General features: G+C 34.8%; 2 protein-coding genes across 2 annotated transcripts in view; one reads left to right on the top strand and one right to left on the bottom strand.

Annotated features, from left to right (window-relative positions):
- Positions 1-594: 594 nt before the first annotated feature.
- On the bottom strand, positions 595-9,419 carry LOC110440928 (protein pitchfork-like). The gene is made up of 6 exons (XM_021484045.1): positions 9,296-9,419; positions 7,764-7,912; positions 7,391-7,489; positions 5,867-6,003; positions 4,833-4,959; positions 595-3,784 (listed from the first exon to the last, which is right to left on the bottom strand). Exons 1-6 carry the CDS (start codon positions 9,300-9,302, stop codon positions 3,707-3,709), a joined length of 597 nt encoding a protein of 198 aa, XP_021339720.1. The 5' UTR covers positions 9,303-9,419; the 3' UTR covers positions 595-3,706.
- Positions 9,420-9,470: 51 nt separating this feature from the next.
- The window catches only part of LOC110440916 (general transcription factor IIH subunit 1-like), an 18,463-nt gene continuing 8,163 nt past the window's right edge, over positions 9,471-19,770 (top strand). Inside the window, exons 1-10 of the mRNA XM_021484035.1 lie at positions 9,471-9,611; positions 11,039-11,212; positions 11,321-11,522; positions 13,333-13,429; positions 14,676-14,741; positions 16,259-16,352; positions 16,857-17,006; positions 17,268-17,347; positions 18,268-18,744; positions 19,165-19,255. Of these exons, the coding sequence (XP_021339710.1) occupies positions 11,053-11,212; positions 11,321-11,522; positions 13,333-13,429; positions 14,676-14,741; positions 16,259-16,352; positions 16,857-17,006; positions 17,268-17,347; positions 18,268-18,744; positions 19,165-19,255 (1,417 nt within the window). The 5' untranslated portion in view covers positions 9,471-9,611; positions 11,039-11,052. The remainder of the gene's footprint in view (positions 9,612-11,038; positions 11,213-11,320; positions 11,523-13,332; positions 13,430-14,675; positions 14,742-16,258; positions 16,353-16,856; positions 17,007-17,267; positions 17,348-18,267; positions 18,745-19,164; positions 19,256-19,770) is intronic.

Here is a 19,770-nt window from a genome sequence, read left to right as displayed (position 1 = left end):
CAGCTGTTTGGGTTAACAAGGTTACGCTGTATACAGTAGCTGTGATTAGTGAGATTCCACTGAGATAGGTATGATAGGACGAGAGATGAACGAGTTGTTTTATACATTGATAGGTCAGTACTGTGCTATGTAGTCCACTTGTCTGATTATTTATATTACAATGAGTGTGGAATGAGTGTGGAATCATGAAACTCTTAATAATATTGTGGTTGATCTAAATTTTTAAGTCGGGCAGTCAATATTACCAGCATGTCAAAAATGTGTTAATGAATAATTCTGTTTCTAAGGTATTTGTGGTTGTAAACCAAACTGTTGACTATGATAATATTGAATTGGCATCAATATTTAAAATAAACATGCTTATTTATAAAATGTCATGTGAGTGATGAGCAAGTGTGTGGGGCAGATGGGGTAATGTAGATATGGTTAATGTGCTTTTGAAATGTGACCTACAGGTACATGTATTTCAGGGCGTCCTGGTAGTGATTTAACTATGGCATTGTCCTAAGTACATTTCCGAGAATGCTTAAGATCTGCTAATTTAAACACAAGGTTTACATTCTACACCTAGTGTGGATACAAAGCCTTTGTTACTTTTTTTTTATCTGGCTTCTAATGATTTAGTACTGACAATAATGCTGAACTTCCTTCCCCTGTACTGGGGATACATTTTGACTTAATATGATATTGGTTTCCAGAGTTTCTCATCAATCCACAATAAAATAAATCCATCTCCACCTCAGACAGACTTGTTATTGTAAACCTGAGAGCATTTTCCTGTGTCAATCCTTTCCCAAGTAGTTAGTGTAGACCTTTCTTGTTTAATGATCAATGAGGAGGACAGTCACCCTAACACATTTTAGCATCACCAAAATAGTTCCGAGTGACCTCTGGTGCTTCCATTTTATTTTCACCTATAAAGGTCCTTTGTCTTCTGTTTTTATAAAACATTTTTGCTATCACCTATCATCTCTATCCATAGATCTTCCAAGATAACCTTGTTTATAAACAATAATACTTGCCTTTGAATTTTATGCTTAACCTGAAAAAATAATTTGGGAGTGATGAATACAGTATGTAAGACAACATACATGTATTAACATAGGTTAATGCATTAGAAAATGTCTCTCAAATAATGTTGCAGACTAATGTTGATAATAAAGCTCAAACTTACTTGTCTATCATCAAAAATCCCACTGAATACAGAATTAGTTTTCAAATTTTTACTTTCAATTTTATAGATTAAAAAATATAAAGAAAGAATAAACTTTCTATTATGATATAAAGGTGCCATCAAAAGAATACACGTCTGAGAAAAAAAATAAGGATAAGAGAATTTTTTATAAGTTTCTGTACCTACCTTCTTAGGGCTTTTTAATATTATTTTGAACAGTTGATAGCTGAATAAATTACTGGCTGCAGATCTTGAAAAAATGTCCGTCCAACCAAATTTGTATTTCTTTTTCTCTTGGCCCCTTTTTGTAGAAATTTTATCGATTTCGGTTAAAATCTTCAGTATACGTTATTTCATACATTGATTGTATTTGTGAATGTATTCTTTTTCTTTCTATTTGTGATATATTTACAATTGTCTTAGCATAGATTCCCTTTACCTGAGATGGCAGCTATAGACATTAGAATATCAGCTACGTAGGTATAAAACAATTTTCATATTTCAATATTTTTGTTGAAACAGGATTTCCTTAACAATAGTTTGCGATCTTGAGTTGCAGTTGATAATGTTTATAAAAGTCATTAAATGGTGACCAAACAGCAGTAAATATACATATAGCAGCAGTCGTCGTCTATATATACATTGAGCCATATTCTACTTAATATAAGCCTGTGCTTAGTGATCCAAAGCCCGCCCAGTTCACAGGCTTGACAGACGAGGTTCTAATCTCATCTGGGTACTTCCCAGGAAGCCAACTCTGTATATGAAGTCAAATTTTGGAAAAGACCTGGTTCTAAATCACTTAATTCCTGATTGTCAAGTTCCTCAGCATAAGGTATGCATATCACCCTGATCAACTGTCCGTCTGTTAGCACTGATAACACACTTTATAACTGAAAAATCACATTCTTTGCCGGAGCAAGATTATTGTTAAAATGTGTTTAGAGTATGTGTTCAGATAATAACATTTTCAGTATGATATATACTTGATTTTAATGTAAAAGTGGTTGTCATACTACGCATTGTAGTGGGGGAAAACTCCACTGGACACTGGAGTAAATACTGCACTGGTGCAGTTTGCAAACTTCAAACAGCTAGCTTTACCTGCGAAAAAAATGTATTTAAAGGATCGAGTGGCAACTAAGAAACGCTTACACTTTCAAGTTCCTGAATTTCATTGAAAAATATGCAGATATAGTAAAATGTTTCATTCAAAACTTCAGTTACATGCATTGAAAACCATATATCAAAACCTTTTCTTCATCACACTATTGAACTGATTCAAAATGGCATGAGCATGTCCTTGATGCCATGTGTGAGAATGTTTGTCTGATATCCCCATTTGTGCAAGGATACCCTACTCACCTTTTGTATGGAAATATTACTAAGGTTTCGTGTGCCTAATGTACAGGGGAGCACTCCGGGCCGATAGATAATATATGTGTTTGCAGAAGTGAAAGTTGTTTAAAAGGTAATAAACAATTATTACATGATCAACCTGTCTTGTGTTCAGTAATTTAAATGAGCTTGAAGTCCAATATCGTAATAACATAGGACAGAAATATTATGGCAGGATATGCTTTTCAAGGCTATAAGGAGCGGGCCATCATCCAAGTCCAAGAACACGGAAATATTTTAAAAGTGAAACCGTTTTCCACTTCTCCAAAATAAGATCAGTGAAATGCCAAAAGTTTCCAGAAAGACGTGTACACACATACTTGTGATATATGTTTTATTTTACATTGTCATATTTTTATATTAACATAAAACATGTATTGTTTTTCACAAAAAAGTAACAAAACCTTTAAACATGTTAACAGTGCTCAGGTAAAATACAAACAAATTTATTGAAATGAAATTAAAACCCCCCGATTATATACAAGCACATGCTGAATTGATAAGAATGTCTTGATAAATTGTGCAGTAATGCACTTTGTTAATATTACACAAATGTAAAAAAAAATATCGCCTTCAATTAAATATAACTCGTTACAATGTTTATACAATAAGTGAAAGTAATTCTAGAAATGTTTTAAAAAGTTTTCATGATCAGTAAATACAAACACCTATTTTAAGACTTAACATATCACAGACACTTGAAACGGGATTCGTCAAGAATATATACTTTTGTATCACATTGGAATTTGGATTTATAGTCAATTATAAAAACCTGGAGATCTATTTGAAGTCTGTAAACCAACTGAAAAACTTCATCTGAACGAAAATGGATTCTACAAACAGATCATTTTGTATCCTCGCAATTGTCACTCAAAAGTAGTCCTATGTTTGTTCCAAAAGATCACCACCAGACCTGTATGTCCAGAAAACAACTTGAAGACTCAAAACGACTGAGCAAATGAGCCTGTATATACACAATAACAATGAAGGAAAGTGATCATGTGGCAACGTACTTGTAGTTTCTTCCCTGATCAACTTTCTTCGTCACACTGTTCATACAACTTGTACTATGATGGCGATAAATCCATATCCATGATTTGAAGTTTCTTTTGTTTTTTTTTACTCTCTGCAATCTCATTGTCCTTTTTCCCAGTATAATTTGAGGTAAGCCAGTTTCCTGTGATATTTCTTTTCTTCCTTAGTACTGTACAGCTGGGAAAAAGTAAAATAAATTAATAGATAATGATGATACAAAATCTTAAAACCTGTAAACTGAGAACTGCTTCCACTTCAACTCGGTAGCATATAAAAGGGGGAAAAAAATAAGCAAACTGCATTACAAGACCAATTACTAGACCAAACATTTCAGTCTCTTATGAAATTAAAGTTTCATTTTAAATATTCTCACTAAAAACTTTTTTTCTTACATATTTATCTTCCACAGGCAGCATATTCAAAATAACTCCAGAGTTGATGACCGATAAAAGTATGTTCTTACAGCTCTGATATAGTACAATGCGAGGCCAACCAGGTTTAAGAAGATGCGGGTTTTTTTTACATTTTAAAGAGAACTACTTTCAGTCTCTATATCAAAGGATTTTTTCTCTCTCCATTAAATGTGAATACCCATCGTTGGGAACCCACGTTTGATTGTACTAGTGTTTATCGTCCGTGGGCGATCTCGCAAAGAAATCCTCATTGTCATGAATAATTTATAAGGATATCCTATAAATAGAAGCCAACCAAATTGGTTGTTACCAAACAAGAACTCCTCTGAGTAGTTTCCGAGCGATAGTGGAGATAGAACCAATCGGATTGCTTTGTGTAAAACGAAAAAAATTACTACAACTTCTCCTACGGTCAATAAACGCTAGTACAATCGAACAAGGGTTTCCGAAGATGATGAATACCAGGTACAGTTGTAATTGAGATCATATGAATGTTTTAAGGGACTGAAAGTTTAGGCTTTTGGAAAAAAAATGAGAAATGGTGAAAAACGTGAAACGATACAGAGATGTCACAAAATCAATACCCAAGTTTTATTTAACTTTGTGCCCCCCTACATAAAAGAAGATCAGCGCCATCTACCAGCAAGTTTCAGTTGATCATTGTGACGGACAAAACTGAGCAATGGCCCATATAATAAGTTAATTTAAAGTGGCACATGAGAAGGACCATCATGCATCTCCAGAAAACGTATTTACAATGATAATCTGTGTCCGTAATGATGATGTGGTGCTGTTATACCAGTTATACCCACCTTTTCTGTGTTCTGGTCTATAGTACTCCTGATAGTTATATCAGGCAGCATGATGGGAGTCCCTCCAAATGACTGGTGCCACTGTACCTTGCGATTCTTCGGGATTTGATGTTCATATGTTCCAGCACTGCAAATAAACAACATATAAAGGCAAGTTTAAGGGATGTTCCACAACTAAAAATGTTTATAAAACATACATATACTCCCACTTTGATGAAATATGGGGCTATTAAACTAACCAAAACCAAAATAGAACAAAATAGAGGAATAAATCTGTCCATAGGTCATTCAAAATTAGCATAGAGGTCACAGTGACACACATTTGATATAATTGTTTAAAGTACTAAAAATGTACCCACATGAACTTTGATGAATATTTAATTCATAGTGTTAGAATGATAGCACATTAGAATAGGTCACTAAATGAGACTTTGTCTCAGGTGACCTAAAAATGCTATTTAATTGTCCAGCAATAAGCTTTCCTTCTACATTAAGTCAAAGATTTTAATTGCAAAATAATTATCTAATGTACTGTCTGAGAGTAATTAATTGATGACATTTAAAAAATAAGTAGGTACTATACACCAGAATGCATACAGTAACTGGTAATACTTTAGTCATTCTGAATAAGTATATAATGCTTACTAAATACCAAATAAGTGGGATAACCCTTACACAATTAGCACAATTTAATGTAATGCTATATTAATCTTAATGTATATTTAAACTATATGTTCATATTTTCATTTCAACTTCACCCTAAGTTCAGCAAAATGGTATTTGTACCTATTTTTTAACAAGGTAATTAAAATATCTTTTCCTATTGGAATTATAACATATTGTCTGTAATTTATACATATCAATTATCCTGCAGCTTAATTGATGCATTCTTGAACATAATTAAAACTTTTAACTTTGTTGATTTTGACCAACATCATCAAGACAGAAACTGAATTGGATCACCATAACAACTGGGAATCCACTCAAAAAGAAATTATGTTGCATTTAACGATACATCCATATAGTAAACTTACCCTGGAAGGACATCTACTATATCACGTTTGTAAATAGGGAATCTTTCTGCACCAACCAAGAATGGCTTCTTGTCATCAACAAACTGTTTTGCTTCTGTGCAATGTGTTTGATATTCAGTGGGACAAGGGGTTTCAAACTGAAAACAAATTGAACAAAATGGATTAGCAAATTAGTGTACACTCTTGTCTTAAATTAAAAGTCATTGATTAATAGTTCTTGATCATGCAGTGATATTTTTTAGGATGGGATTTTGATCCTGTCTGTTTATTCAAAACAAATGGCCATCTAAAATGTACTTTATAATTGAAATACGCTATCAAATCAAGAATCCCATTGAGCCTGTATAACTCATATGTTATAGCTGTGACGCTCAAAGAGTTTGAATATCAAATTCATAGAAGACATCTATCACAGAATGCTTTACACCAAATATCATCATGCCTCTTAGGTTATTCACAACTTTAGACACTTAAAGTTCTGATACATTAGATTCCTGTCACTCCAATCTCGACAATTGGTCGAGGTCCTTCATTTTAATAACTTGATAGCCCTTCATCTTAATTTGCTGGTGTCAAGATATCATCAATCTTATGCCTCTTAAATCATTCAGAAGAAACTGTTAAATCTGACCTCTGTGACCTTGAAAGTAGGCCAAAGGTCCATTATTTGAACAAACTTGATAGCCTTCATCCTATTATGTTACTAGCTGTTTATTTAACCACTTTCACTAAGTTTCAGTCTCTTGGTCATTTAGGAGAAATTAAAGGTTTTAACAAATTTGACTCCTGTGAACTTGAAACTTTGAACTGGGTTTAAGTCCTTTAATTGAACCAAAATAATAGCACTTCATCCTAGTACAGACCTGTCCATATATTCTCATCCTAGTATAGACCTGGCCATATTTTCTCATCCTAGTATAGACCTGTCCATATATTCTCATCTTAGTATAGACCTGTCCATATATTCTCATCCTAGTACAGACCTGTCCATATATTATCATCCTAGGCCTCTTTGCCATTTCTTCAAAAGTTGTTGATTTGTTATAAGGTGTTAACAAAAATAACAATTGTAATTTGAACAGCTTAGTAGCCATTCAATCCAGCATTGTACTTGCTAAATATCATCACCCTATAAAGCATCTTGGTTATTGAGAAGGTGCTAGCTGTAAAGGTTTAACACATTTGACCCCTTAGCCCTAGAGTGGTTTCAGGTCTTTATCCCTGCATGCTTAACTGGCCAATTTTAATATCATATCACATGCACCCTTAAGGCGGCTATTTTTTTCTTATTTTTTTTTTACCAGTACCAGGTAACAAAATTGACCCTGAAGGGATGGCTGCAGCTGCACCATTGCTAAGCTTAGAGCTAGGTAAGCTAAAAAGGGTGACAGAACAAATATGCTTCTCAATATATTTCCAGATTTCTCACTGCAGCTGAGCCATTAAAATTGAATTCTGATACCGGTATTACTTATATTATTTCCTTTTATTTAATAATAGATGCATTAAAATCGGAATACATACCACGTGACCAGATGGAATTCTAGCGGCTGTTCTTGCTCCAAGAGTATAACCCTTTTTGCTGTTGATTTTGTTTTCAATGTTGTACATAAAACTGGTTTTCTGTAAATCAAAATAATTGATACAGATAACATAAATATACCACTAATACAATGTACATGCATAATATCAAATAATCATTTTGAAAGAGAGAATTTGTAAACAATTATGATGATCAAATTATTATCACAACCATATACATGTACCGTCATAATTAAGCTATTGAGGCAATGTTGGTTTACATTTTTTCGTAATAAATTTTATCTGAAAATTAAATACCCCAGGTAGATACATTGAACAGAACACATTATATGTAAATAAAATATCAGTGACTTACATCTTCATTTTCATAGCAGCCTGGCCCGCGGTGAGGGGCCCCTCGAAGGGGAGCTATTTCATTACCAAACCTGTTATACGGCATCTTTGTTGGAAACATTTCCCTGTCCATGGTGGTCATAAAACCCACCTTGGGCTTTTTTGTCTCCACTGAAATAAAATTCAATTACATATATATACAGAAATTGATACATGTATATGAATTTGAAGTAACTACAATTATAAAATACTAAAACAGCGGACACAATATTGATATGAAATCAACATTTTAGTGAAAATAATTATATATACCTATAATGTACAGGAATAATTTTTTGTACCTATTGCAATAAGGATTCATAAAAAAAGTAACTGCGCAAACAATAAAAGGCCCATTGACCTAGCTGTATCATTAGCCTGTTATTCAATGATGTTGGTAAATATCTCTCATCTGTGACCTCACAAGTGGATCAAGGTTAAGTAAAACTGAATATCATTACTTGTGTATTCTGACATACTTGACACTCCTTTAAACCAAATGCGACAGGCCAAATATCAGCCAAGTTAGGTGAATGATGTCCACCTGGGATGGGATTTAAGAAGCGTAGTATTGATGTTGGGGTCACTTACATAAAGGTTAAGGTCACAGTGGCTATAAATAAACTACAATGTTTAGAAAAAATTGGGTTATCATATGCTTTCTCTTGAACAATAGTACAAAAGTAGTACAGATGTAAACCAAACTTGAATTGATGATATCCCTTTGGAAGAGGAAGATCCCTATTATTTGGGTTAACTAGGTCAAGGTCGTTACTTTAAATCAATTAACTTTGTGTAAGCAAAATTTGGTTGAATGATGCCCCAAAAGGGGGAAACCCCACTGATTTTGCTTAATTGATCAATGTGACAGAAGCTATAAATAGACTCAAATTTCAGGAGTGTACATGTTGCTATCTCTTGAATGATACATTAATTTAAACCAGGAAAAACACTCTTTTAACAAATGTGCATCATTAGCAATACTTCAAGACTGTACAGTAGTGACAATTATCAAAAGATTTGGTGTCCAGCAGTTTTGCTGCATTTTCTTGTTTGTGAATGTTCCCTATTTTCAAATTTCTTGCAAATTGCAATAAATATATTGATATCAAATCCAAGCTGCTATGTAAATGGGATAGAGGACACCAACTGATAATCAGCAAATGTTTATTTCAAAATTGCAAATCAAATACATGTAAGTATAATTTAATGTTACAAAGTAACACTAGTACTGCATGGGTTTTCAAGGCCCAGTACCAACCATTTTGAAAGCATACATTTGTATTTGTCAAGGGTGGAGCTGTTGATAAATTCTATATGATTAAGTAAATAAATATATTATATATTCAACACAGTTTAAGTGCGGTCTGTGTGAAGTCAGATAGATGAGTCTGTGACGGAGAAAAAGAGGATGTCTGACGATGTCAACAGCTGCCCACCGACTCACACTTTCGCTTAGTATGTTTAGTAGAAATACACAGCATGAAAAGTACGTATTTCACAGGATAAGCATACCTTCCATGATTTTTGTCGTTGCCGCCGCTACTTGATAATCATCAATCTCATAAAGAAATTGCTATCTGAAATAATCTCCTTTGGCCAGCAAAGGATATGCTTCCTTTGCTTACAATGTTGCTAAGTTCATTGCGCATGCTCGCGACTACTTTACGGTAAATTGATGTCGTAAAACAGTGATTTCCGGTTATAAACTCCGCGAAACGAATCACACATGTGGAGGAGTCTGCTAATATAGGATTTTAAGGACAAGGAATATTGTTTTTCGTCGCAATATGTGAATGTGTCTCTTGAATGAAGCCCTGGTGATGATCCAGTAAGATCTTTTTGGCTTGTTGTGTGAGATAAAAGAGACAGGGAAGTGTTCAGTATCTTCTGTTCTTTTCGCAAAGTCAACAGTATTTCTCCCAATATTTCAACCCCTTTGCGTTACCTTTCTACCTAGCGCATTTCAGAGAAGACGATTTTCTGTGTAGTCTTAATTTTTCTTTGAAGCAAACTATGACATTTGTATAACATTGCTTAATGTTCGTTTTGTGTGAAAGGTGATATTTGATTACAAATTTCTGTGCGCAGTCTTGAATATAACGTTAGGCCTACAAATAATATACAACAGAAGTAATCACAAAACTTAATGTACTCCTGAATGATCCATCTTGTGTTTATTATCCAGAAAATTGTAATGAAGTGCTCAAAATATCCAGAGTGATAACTTGTATTTCCATTGGACATAACACAACTAGTTACAAAGCTAACAAGGCTGAGCGCACCGGCTCTAGCGCGTGAAAAATTGTACACGGCTTCACTTTTTACTCACCACACAATGGAATCTCCTTGGTTACTGGTAAAATCAGTACAAAGAGCAACACTAGAGGATTTCCTGACTTCGCATCCATTACATTTTTACACTCTTTTTTTTCTGAATAGATTTCTGACAAATTCAATAGAAAATAAAAGAAAATCACTGTGCCTATATTTTGCTAAATTGTTAATACAATCCACCAACCAATAACACTGGTATAATCATCAAAAATAACGACACCAAAGAAAATGTAGGAAGAGAAAAAGATACTTAAGAGAACCTGTATTTAATTCTTGTTATATTCATGGACATGTGCACTGAAATGCCACTTTTCAATCAAAAACTACACTTGCAGTGCACCAACGCTCATGAAGTTTATATTGTTCTTAATGCACGATTACAAAATTGCTTTCATCCCTTTCTTACCTTTTTATCAAGAAAAATAATTGTATTGAGCCCACAACAGATTTTCTGTATATAACATGTGCTCAAATGAAATTCTTTAAAATCCATGTTTTTTTTTAGGATCTGCAAGCTTTCTTTTCATCCCTACTGCATATGAGTCATTATTTTTGAGATTTTGAACTTCAATGTGTAGACCCTACAATACTCTACAGTATATATATATCAGTAATATATTTGAACCTCCAGGAACTGCTAAGTGCTAATGATGTATTTGGAAAAACGCAACTTGGTCTTCTGGTGGTTTCTCCTTTCTGTTATGAGCTGTCCTCATTGATAATACATGTACATGTAGAAGGTTACAAATCTGCGCCAGTATAAAGTTAAAACTGTATAAATTACTGGTTTAAGGTTCACCACCTGTGTGTCAAGTAGCTTTGGAGACATTGGTGCATAATTGAAAATGTAAGTCTTGAGCACTTTAGTTTTGACCATGTGTCTTTAACTTATCAAAACAAAACGGTTTTGTTATGTTTAAGGTAAAGGAGCAGGTATGTCTACCAGTAGATCCTCAGAAGATGTCCTGCTCATTGTGAACCATGTACGACACAAGAAGACGGATGGTGTGCTATACCTCATGGGAGAGAGGATGGGCTGGATGGTGGAGAGCAAGAACAGCTTCTCCCTCAGTCACATGTACTCCGACATCAAAAGTGAGAAATTATTGTAAAATGTCTGAAGTAAATTATACAAAAAAATGTATCTAAATTTTCTGCCATAAAATTCATATTTTGATAATTTAATCATTTTTCTTTTTCAAGGTCAAAAAATATCTCCCGACTCCAAGGACAAAGTGCAGCTTCAGGTTGTGATGCATGATGGCAGTGCGAAGACATTCCATTTTACAAACCCCAAAGGTCGAGATGTTGGGATCAAGGATAGAGATGGTATCAAGGAACTCTTACAGCAACTGCTTCCAAAGTTCAGAAGCAAGATAAGCAGTGAACTGGAGGAAAAAAACAGGTCACTGCATATCTGGTTAAAATTAAAACATCAGTTGCGATAATAGTAGCAAGGACACATTATCACAGATATCAAGTTTCCTTGATAATTCACACTTCAGTATTCTGTCTTTGCGTATTGCAAAGTTATCTTCTCTTGTGAGCAGGTATTGATTGTTACGTCATTGGTTTGTGTGTGAAAATTACTTCGTTTTCTCAAAAATTGATGACGTTACTCTCACAAACATATGGTGTAACAATCAATACCTGCTCACAAGAGAAGATAACTCTGCAATATGCAAAGACGGAATATGTAAACAGGAACTAAATCAACTCTGTTAACAACAATTATGTCCTGTTTTGAATGTGTGATATATATTTTTGAGGTGACTAAAAATTCCTACTTTAGATATGTGTCATAATTTGCATTCTTTTATATTGCAGGAGTTTATTCCCATTGTCCATGTTACTGTATCAATATGTTGTGGCAGATTATATAATTACCTCCAAATTTGATAAACAGTTTTATCGTGCACATTGAGGATTTGCTGGCATCATTCATTCATTATCATCTCCTGCTTTTGGAGAAAACAGGATATTAATTTGGGTTTGTTCATCTCTATCTGTCTGTCATGATTGGTTTCTTTGCAGGAATTCCCATAGAAATAGGTTGATTTCAACCAAAATTGGTGTGCACATTCATATTGGCATGTGTCAGGCTAAGTTCGAATGTCAAATTTTAACCTGCATTTTTGTGTATAATTCATAATTCTACCTACAGTCGAACCTCGTTATCTCGAAGTCGACGGGGTCGTGGAAAAACTTCGAGTTATCCGAGTATTCGAGTTATGCGGGTTCATAGATTTGGTATGAAATTTGCTGTTGGGACATTGCACTAGCAGTTGTTGGTTTTATTAATAGTTAATGCTTTTAATCAATCGATAAATGATACACGTAATCGATATAACAAATACAGCTATGTAATTTAACAATAAACATGCTCACAAAAAAAGTAAGTTATTTCAGAAAAAAGTACTTTTGTTTTTAAAAGCGATCAAAACGGTTGGACCATTTTGTGAATTCGTTATTAAATATGAACTGGCCTACTGATTAAATGTTGTATTAGGCTAGTATAGATCTTGGCAAAGTCTTTCCAGGTCTGTATTTGTAAGTCCGTCAAGTTTTATTTCTGAAGTGTTACATTTCAAACCGAACTATACCGCTGTCTCTGATCTCGTAGTTTACAATGCGAAAATGAAAGTGCGCAAGTCTAAAACAAATCACTGTAATGGAGCGTACGCATAGTTGATTCTGTAAATGAAAACACACAAACAAATTATATCGTACATGTGACACATTGATTTATTAAAGCCAAACATCACACCTGACACCTCCTCAACTCGATGTAATGAACAGCAATTATCGTTTTGTTCTTAAATCTCTCGATCGACTTTCAAAGCCATACTGCTGGCACCTTTACTTATTTGTATCAAAGAATTAACAAGTGACAAAATGAAATTCGTATGTTGGATTAACGCTATTGAAACCAATATTTTACTTCGAGGTATCCAAGTTTTTCGACTTTTCGAGGGTTCGAATTATTAGAGTTTTATTTACTAAGATAAAGAACAGATTTGGCCGGGACCGGAGAAATACTTCGAGATAAACGGGGTCTTCGAGTTAAAAGAGTTCGAGATAACTGTACTTCTTATTGGTGTCTGTGCATTAACTCATCTGTATGGTTCAATATATCAAATGTTCACCTTACAAAATACCACATACACAGCATTGAGAAACAGCTGTTTCAACTATCTCTGAACATCTTTTTGCAGATTATTGCAAGAGAGTCCTGAATTGTTTCAGTTGTATAAAGACTTAGTGGTCAGTGGTGTGATAACGGCAGAGGAGTTCTGGGAATCACGGGCTGATGTAAGTACATGGTAACAGCAGAGGAGTTCTGGGAATCACGGGCTGATGTAAGTACTCGGTAACAGCTGAGGAGTTCTGGGAATCACCGACTGATGTAAGTACAAGGTAACAGCAGAGGAGTTCTGGGAATCACAGGCTGATGTAAGTACATGGTAACAGCAGAGAAGTTCAGGGAATCACGGGCTGATGTAAGTACATGGTAACAGCAGAGGAGTTCTGGGAATCTAAGGCTGATGTAAGTACATGGTAACAGCAGAGGAGTTCTTGGAATCACAGGCTGATGTAAGTACATGGTAACAGCAGAGGAGTTCTGGGAATTGGGGGCTGATATAAGTACATGGTAACAGCAGAGGAGTTCTGGGAATTGGGGGCTGATATAAGTACATGGTAACAGCAGAGGAGTTCTGGGAATCAGGGGCTGATATAAGTACATGGTAACAGCAGAGGAGTTCTGGGAATTGGGGGCTGATATAAGTACATGGTAACAGCAGAGGAGGTCTGGGAATCACGGGCTGATGTAAGTACATGGTAACAGCAGAGGAAATCTTGGAATCACAGGCTGATGTAAGTACATGGTAACAGCAGAGGAGTTCTGGGAATCACGGGCTGATGTAAGTACATGGTAACAGCAGAGAAGTTCTGGGAATCACGGGCTCATGTAAGTACATGGTAACAGCAGAGGAGTTCTGGGAATTGGGGGCTGATATAAGTACATGGTAACAGCAGAGGAGTTCTGGGAATCACAGGCTGATGTAAGTACATGGTAACAGCAGAGGAGTTCTTGGAATCATAGGCTCATGTAAGTACATGGTAACAGCAGAGGAGTTCTGGGAATCACCGACTGATGTAAGTACATGGTAACAGCAGAGGAGTTCTGGGAATCACAGGCTGATGTAAGTACATGGTAACAGCAGAGGAGTTCTGAGAATCACGGGCTTATGTAAGTACATGGTAACAGCAGAGGAGTTCAGGAAATCTCAATCTCTTATGCTTGTGTAATGATTCCATTAGAGGAGTTTCATTTGTTGAAGGAAAAAAATAACGAGGAGTTTCAAATAATCCAAAAACTTAATGCTACAGTGATAACAGCATCAGAGAACATGATTTGAAACCCTTATATTACAATGATAACAGCAGATCCTCTTTGACCTGTCTAATCTGGTGAAAGTATATATTTTTTTTACAAAGAATGAGAATGTCCACATCCTCGATGCATATTCCAAGTTAGTTTTTTTCTGTTTTTCAGCAACTATCGAACATCGGCAAGAATGAAGGCAGCAAGCAGTCAGTGGGTGTGTCGGCAGCTTTTCTGGTAGGTGGTCACCGTGAAATTAAGCTGGTAACAAAACTTCTCACATGAACATTTTGTGTATATTTTAAAGGTTTGATGGTAACTTCCTGCAGATTTTCATTATCAGTATAACTTATCCTGGCATAGCCAGAAAGCCCAGGTATTTCAAAACAAGGTTGATCACACCAGGATCCTGTAGACACTAACCTTAATAATATTGTCCACAGCGAGTCACTCATGATATGAAAAGACTTAAGTATTTTTGCTAATACTTAAAATTGCTTTCAAATTAAATGCCAAACTTACACACACCTTTGGCATTTATTGTCATGAAACTTCCTTTATGTTTGTTACACAGTAAATTAAGTTTTCTTGGTATTGGCTGTATCAGAAATATAGATTTAGAAACTTAACGTAAATTGTTTAAAAGATCAGGAGGTAAATTGTCTGAAGTTTGATTTGCTTAAAAGCAGTCTGTCAGTAATCGCTAGACAAGGTTTTACTTTATTATGTCAGTAATCGTTAGACAAGGTTTTACTTTATTATGTCAGTAATCGTTAGACAAGGTTTTACTTTATTATGTCAGTAATCGTTAGACAAGGTTTTACTTTATTATGTCAGTAATCGTTAGACAAGGTTTTACTTTATTATGTCAGTAATCGTTAGACAAGGTTTTACTTTATTATGTCAGTAATCGTTAGACAAGGTTTTACTTTATTATGTCAGTAATCGTTAGACAAGGTTTTACTTTATTATGTCAGTAATCGTTAGACAAGGTTTTACTTTATTATGTCAGTAATCGTTAGACAAGGTTTTACTTTATTATGTCAGTAATCGTTAGACAAGGTTTTACTTTATTATGTCAGTAATCGTTAGACAAGGTTTTACTTTATTATGTCAGTAATCGTTAGACAAGGTTTTACTTTATTATGTCAGTAATCGTTAGACAAGGTTTTACTTTATTATGTCAGTAATCGTTAGACAAGGTTTTACTTTATTATGTCAGTAATCGTTAGACAAGGTTTTACTTTATTATGTCAGTAATCGTTAGACAAGGTTTTACTTTATTATGTCAGTAATCGTTAGACAAGGTTTTACTTTATTATGTCAGTAATCGTTAGACAAGGTTTTACTTTATTATGTCAGTAATCGTTAGACAAGGTTTTACTTTATTATGTCAGTAATCGTTAGACAAGGTTTTACTTTATTATGTCAGTAATCGTTAGACAAGGTTTTACTTTATTATGTCGGTAATCGTTAGACAAGGTTTTACTTTATTATGTCAGTAATCGTTAGACAAGGTTTTACTTTATTATGTCAGTAATTGTTAGACAAGGTTTTACTTTATTATGTCGGTAATCGTTAGACAAGGTTTTACTTTATTATGTCAGTAATCGTTAGACAGGGTTTTACTTTATTATGTCAGTAATCGTTAGACAAGGTTTTACTTTATTATGACTTATTTCCTTTGAATTGAATAAAAACACTTGTTTCTTGTGTAAATTTCATTCAACATCATGTAATATTTTCTTTGCCAGGCTGACATCAAACCCCAGACGGATGGCTGTAATGGTCTCAAGTACAATCTCACCGCTGATGTTATAGAATCTATATTCAGGACATATCCAATGGGTAACATTTTAGCTGTCTTTGATTTTACTATATAGGTTTTGACTGGTTTTTATTTGCAAATTTTGCAAATTTGAAAAAAGATATTTTTCTTTATAGTGTTTGGAGATCTTGACTCAATAATAAATCACAAGGAATTCCAAAATATAAATAAAATCTAATAAGCAACATACTTGCATGAAAAACCACCCCAAAACTCGCAATACACATGCCCGATACATACAATCTGAAAAAAACAGCAGCCCCCAAGCAAAAGACAATTCTCCCAAGTGATTGAAAAATATCCTTGTACTGGTATATAAATGTTCTGACACATTAACCAATCATGTACTTGTACATTAAATAGTATATATGTACAGTTGAACTGTATAACGACTGATTACACCATATGTATAGCATAATGCAGTATGGTGTAGGTAAAGTACATGTAAAGGCCCTTTCATTTATTATGAATATTAGACAGAGGATACCATACCTTTATTGGTTATTATCATCATTGTGTTACAGTGAGGAAGAAACATGCCGAGAATGTACCGCATGAGATGACAGAAAGTGAATTCTGGACAAGGTTTTTTCAGTCTCACTATTTCCATAGAGACCGAACTGTCCTTAGCAGTAAGGATGTGTTCTCCGACTGTGCCAAGAATGATGACAGGGGTAAGACAAAATCTCACTGATACAGCTCAACTGTTTCTACAAATGTCAAATCCTTAATGTTTAATGTGTTGTGTGCACTTCGTGTATTTTTTTTAAAAGAAAAAGGATATCGAAATGTATTGGTGTTGCAGGAACTGAAAAAAAAAAATTTGAACTCCTCATTTTTGAAAGACATCAGAAGATATTTTAAAAATAGTGATCCTGACTTTCAGTTTACCTGTCAAATTAAAATTGTAACATTATTTGATTAAAAAATTTCAGAAATAAAAGATGAGGTAACACGAACAGTAAATGACCCTCTACTGGACATGTTAAAAATGACCGATTCAAATTCGGGTGATGTAAGTATGAATATGCATTTAAAGAATTCTCAAACTGCTCTACAGTGTAATAAAATCACATGAAGTTGCAATGTACGGAATAACTATTTTTACAGTTGGACATCAATAAAAATGCTGACATGAAATCATGACAGTAATAGGAACTGTGATGTTTGTCCTGGTTTTTAGGTGAGGGATACAGGCCCCCTGGGCCTCTTGTTTAGGTAACCTGAGTCACTCAGGTGATGGCCTCTCATCGAGCATCATAAGTCGTCCATAAACAATCATATTTTTTCACTATTTGTCAGAAATCTTTAGTCAAATTGTGATGAAACTTGGTAGTAAATTCATCAGCCGGTTGTTGAAGTTATTTGATGTTGATGATAAAAATGTATACTCTTGGGAAGGGACTAACTATGGGGAAAAACTTTCAAGGATCATTTCCTCTGAAAATTACTGGTGGTTTTGCACAAACTTTCCTGAAATACTTCCTAAATGATGAGAATAAGAATTCATACTCGCACAAACATTTGGTATGATGCACTTAGGCTGAGTGTAGTCTATCTTAACACCAAGTGAATGCAATATACACAGGAAGCATTATACATTGTATGCCACCATCGGGCAAGGACTAAATTACAAGTTAAAAACGTGGAATGAAACTCTTGATTTCTTCAAAATGCACAATTTCACACTGATTATAGGTTTGTTTCATCTTGACAAAATATTTCGGACATAATGTGTGGAAGGTAATATATAATGTGAAAAACTTGTAAAAAATTAAAATGAACACAGTGAAATAAATAACGTATTAAAATTTGACTCCGAGATATACTTGAAGGTTAATTTGCCACGAAAGTTTCTATAAACAAAAGTGTATAGTTAAGAATACTCATGATCACTACATATATCCGTATACTAAAGTATTTATGATTCCCTAGGGCTTTGGCGGGTCGTCAGATGAACGTAAGCTCAGCACGAATCAGACCAACTTGACCATGATTCGTCGATTCAATCATCACTCTACTATGGTTCTGAAGGCGTGTGAAAGTAACAGAACAACAAAACCTCAGGATGCCACTGATGGGGCCAGTGGCACTAGTGACAATGGCCCCAAGAGGTCCAATGGGGCCGTGGCCACAGTAACCAATGGTGATACGGACACCAGTAGTACAAGCTCAGATATGTTTAAAGAACCTGCAGCCAAGCGAGCAAAGATTCGGGAAAAACTGGCATATGAGGATTTGGAAGGTAGAACTCATTCTAAAAATGTGAATTTAAGACTACATAAAACGGACGGATACCTTCATGGTCCAAGACCAGTGGTGTTATCTAAGTACATGACGAGTGATGATGCAGTCAGTGCATCAAACTCTGTGTCACAGAAAATCTCTGACTGGGCTCCGGAACTCTCTAATGTAAGTGTTAAGGTTATCATAACACATCATTTATAGGTTTAATTCATATTGAATTGCTTGATAATTGTTAGAAGGACACCTATTCCTGGGAAAAGGACTATTATTGTCAATATAATGCCAGTATAAATTGGGAACACAAAGTATATCTGTTAATTTGAAAGGTCATCTTAATTCAAATAATATTGGTTACAGAAATATTTTGAAACGAATATAATTGGTAAATTCAAACCAAGAATTTTGCCATTTAATTGAGTTTGATGCATTAACATATCAAGGTGCTGTAATTTAGACAGATATGATCAGACCTATAAAAGATGAGTCAAGAACTCCAAGTTAATCACTAAAGGTACAGGTATATAAAAAAGAGTTATGGTAAACTGATAATCTAGAGTGAGATGAGTGATGTTTTTTGCTATCCAGGTGCTGCGAGGATCCGCTGCTCTAGGTGTTTTGGGGGAACTGTCACCAGGTGGCTCTCTGATGTATGGCACAAGTCACCAGCAGCTCCACAGTACGTACTGGCCTACAACCTATCCAGATAACATGTTATACATGTCATACAATATTGTTAGAGGGCAAGTTCTAGCATTCTGACATTTTTAGGTCACCTGCGTCCGTAAACAATTTACTTTTTCGACTTCTTCTCCAAAATCAAATACTCTTCATAGATGGAAGGGTCTTAAGGCGCTTTACCAAAATTGTGAATTTCTTGATCCTGGGGTCTCACGTTTACCCCTGGGGAGGGGGTAAACTTTACTATAGTTTATATAGGGAAATCACATTTTGGACCAACATTTGTTTAATTTCCATTGGAAGTAAATCAATTTAGGTTAGCATTATCAGTATTAGGTAGCAGTTTGATAGTATGCACATATGAGCCCTGACTGACCCCCAGGGGCTGATGGGTGGGGCAAAAAAGGGTTGAATTGACTGAAATTTCAAAAATCTTCTTCTCAAGACCCAGATATGGTAGAATCAAATACTCTTCATAGATGGAAGGGTCTTAAGGTGCTTTACCAAAATTGT

Source organism: Mizuhopecten yessoensis, unplaced genomic scaffold (assembly GCF_002113885.1).
Source record: "Mizuhopecten yessoensis strain PY_sf001 unplaced genomic scaffold, ASM211388v2 scaffold1779, whole genome shotgun sequence".
Taxonomy (NCBI): Eukaryota; Metazoa; Mollusca; class Bivalvia; order Pectinida; family Pectinidae; genus Mizuhopecten; species Mizuhopecten yessoensis.
Note: the sequence above shows the minus strand (reverse complement) of the source record. Positions and strands in the feature narration are given on the sequence as shown.

What these genes read in the sequence shown, in the direction of transcription:
- LOC110440928 (XM_021484045.1), bottom strand. An exon ending in GCTGCTATGAAAATGAAGAT is followed by an intron (nt 7,490 to 7,763) that starts GTAAGTCACTGA and finishes TTTGATTTACAG; the next exon opens with AAAACCAGTTTTATGTACAA. An exon ending in ATAGTAGATGTCCTTCCAGG is followed by an intron (nt 4,960 to 5,866) that starts GTAAGTTTACTA and finishes GTTTATTTGCAG; the next exon opens with TGCTGGAACATATGAACATC.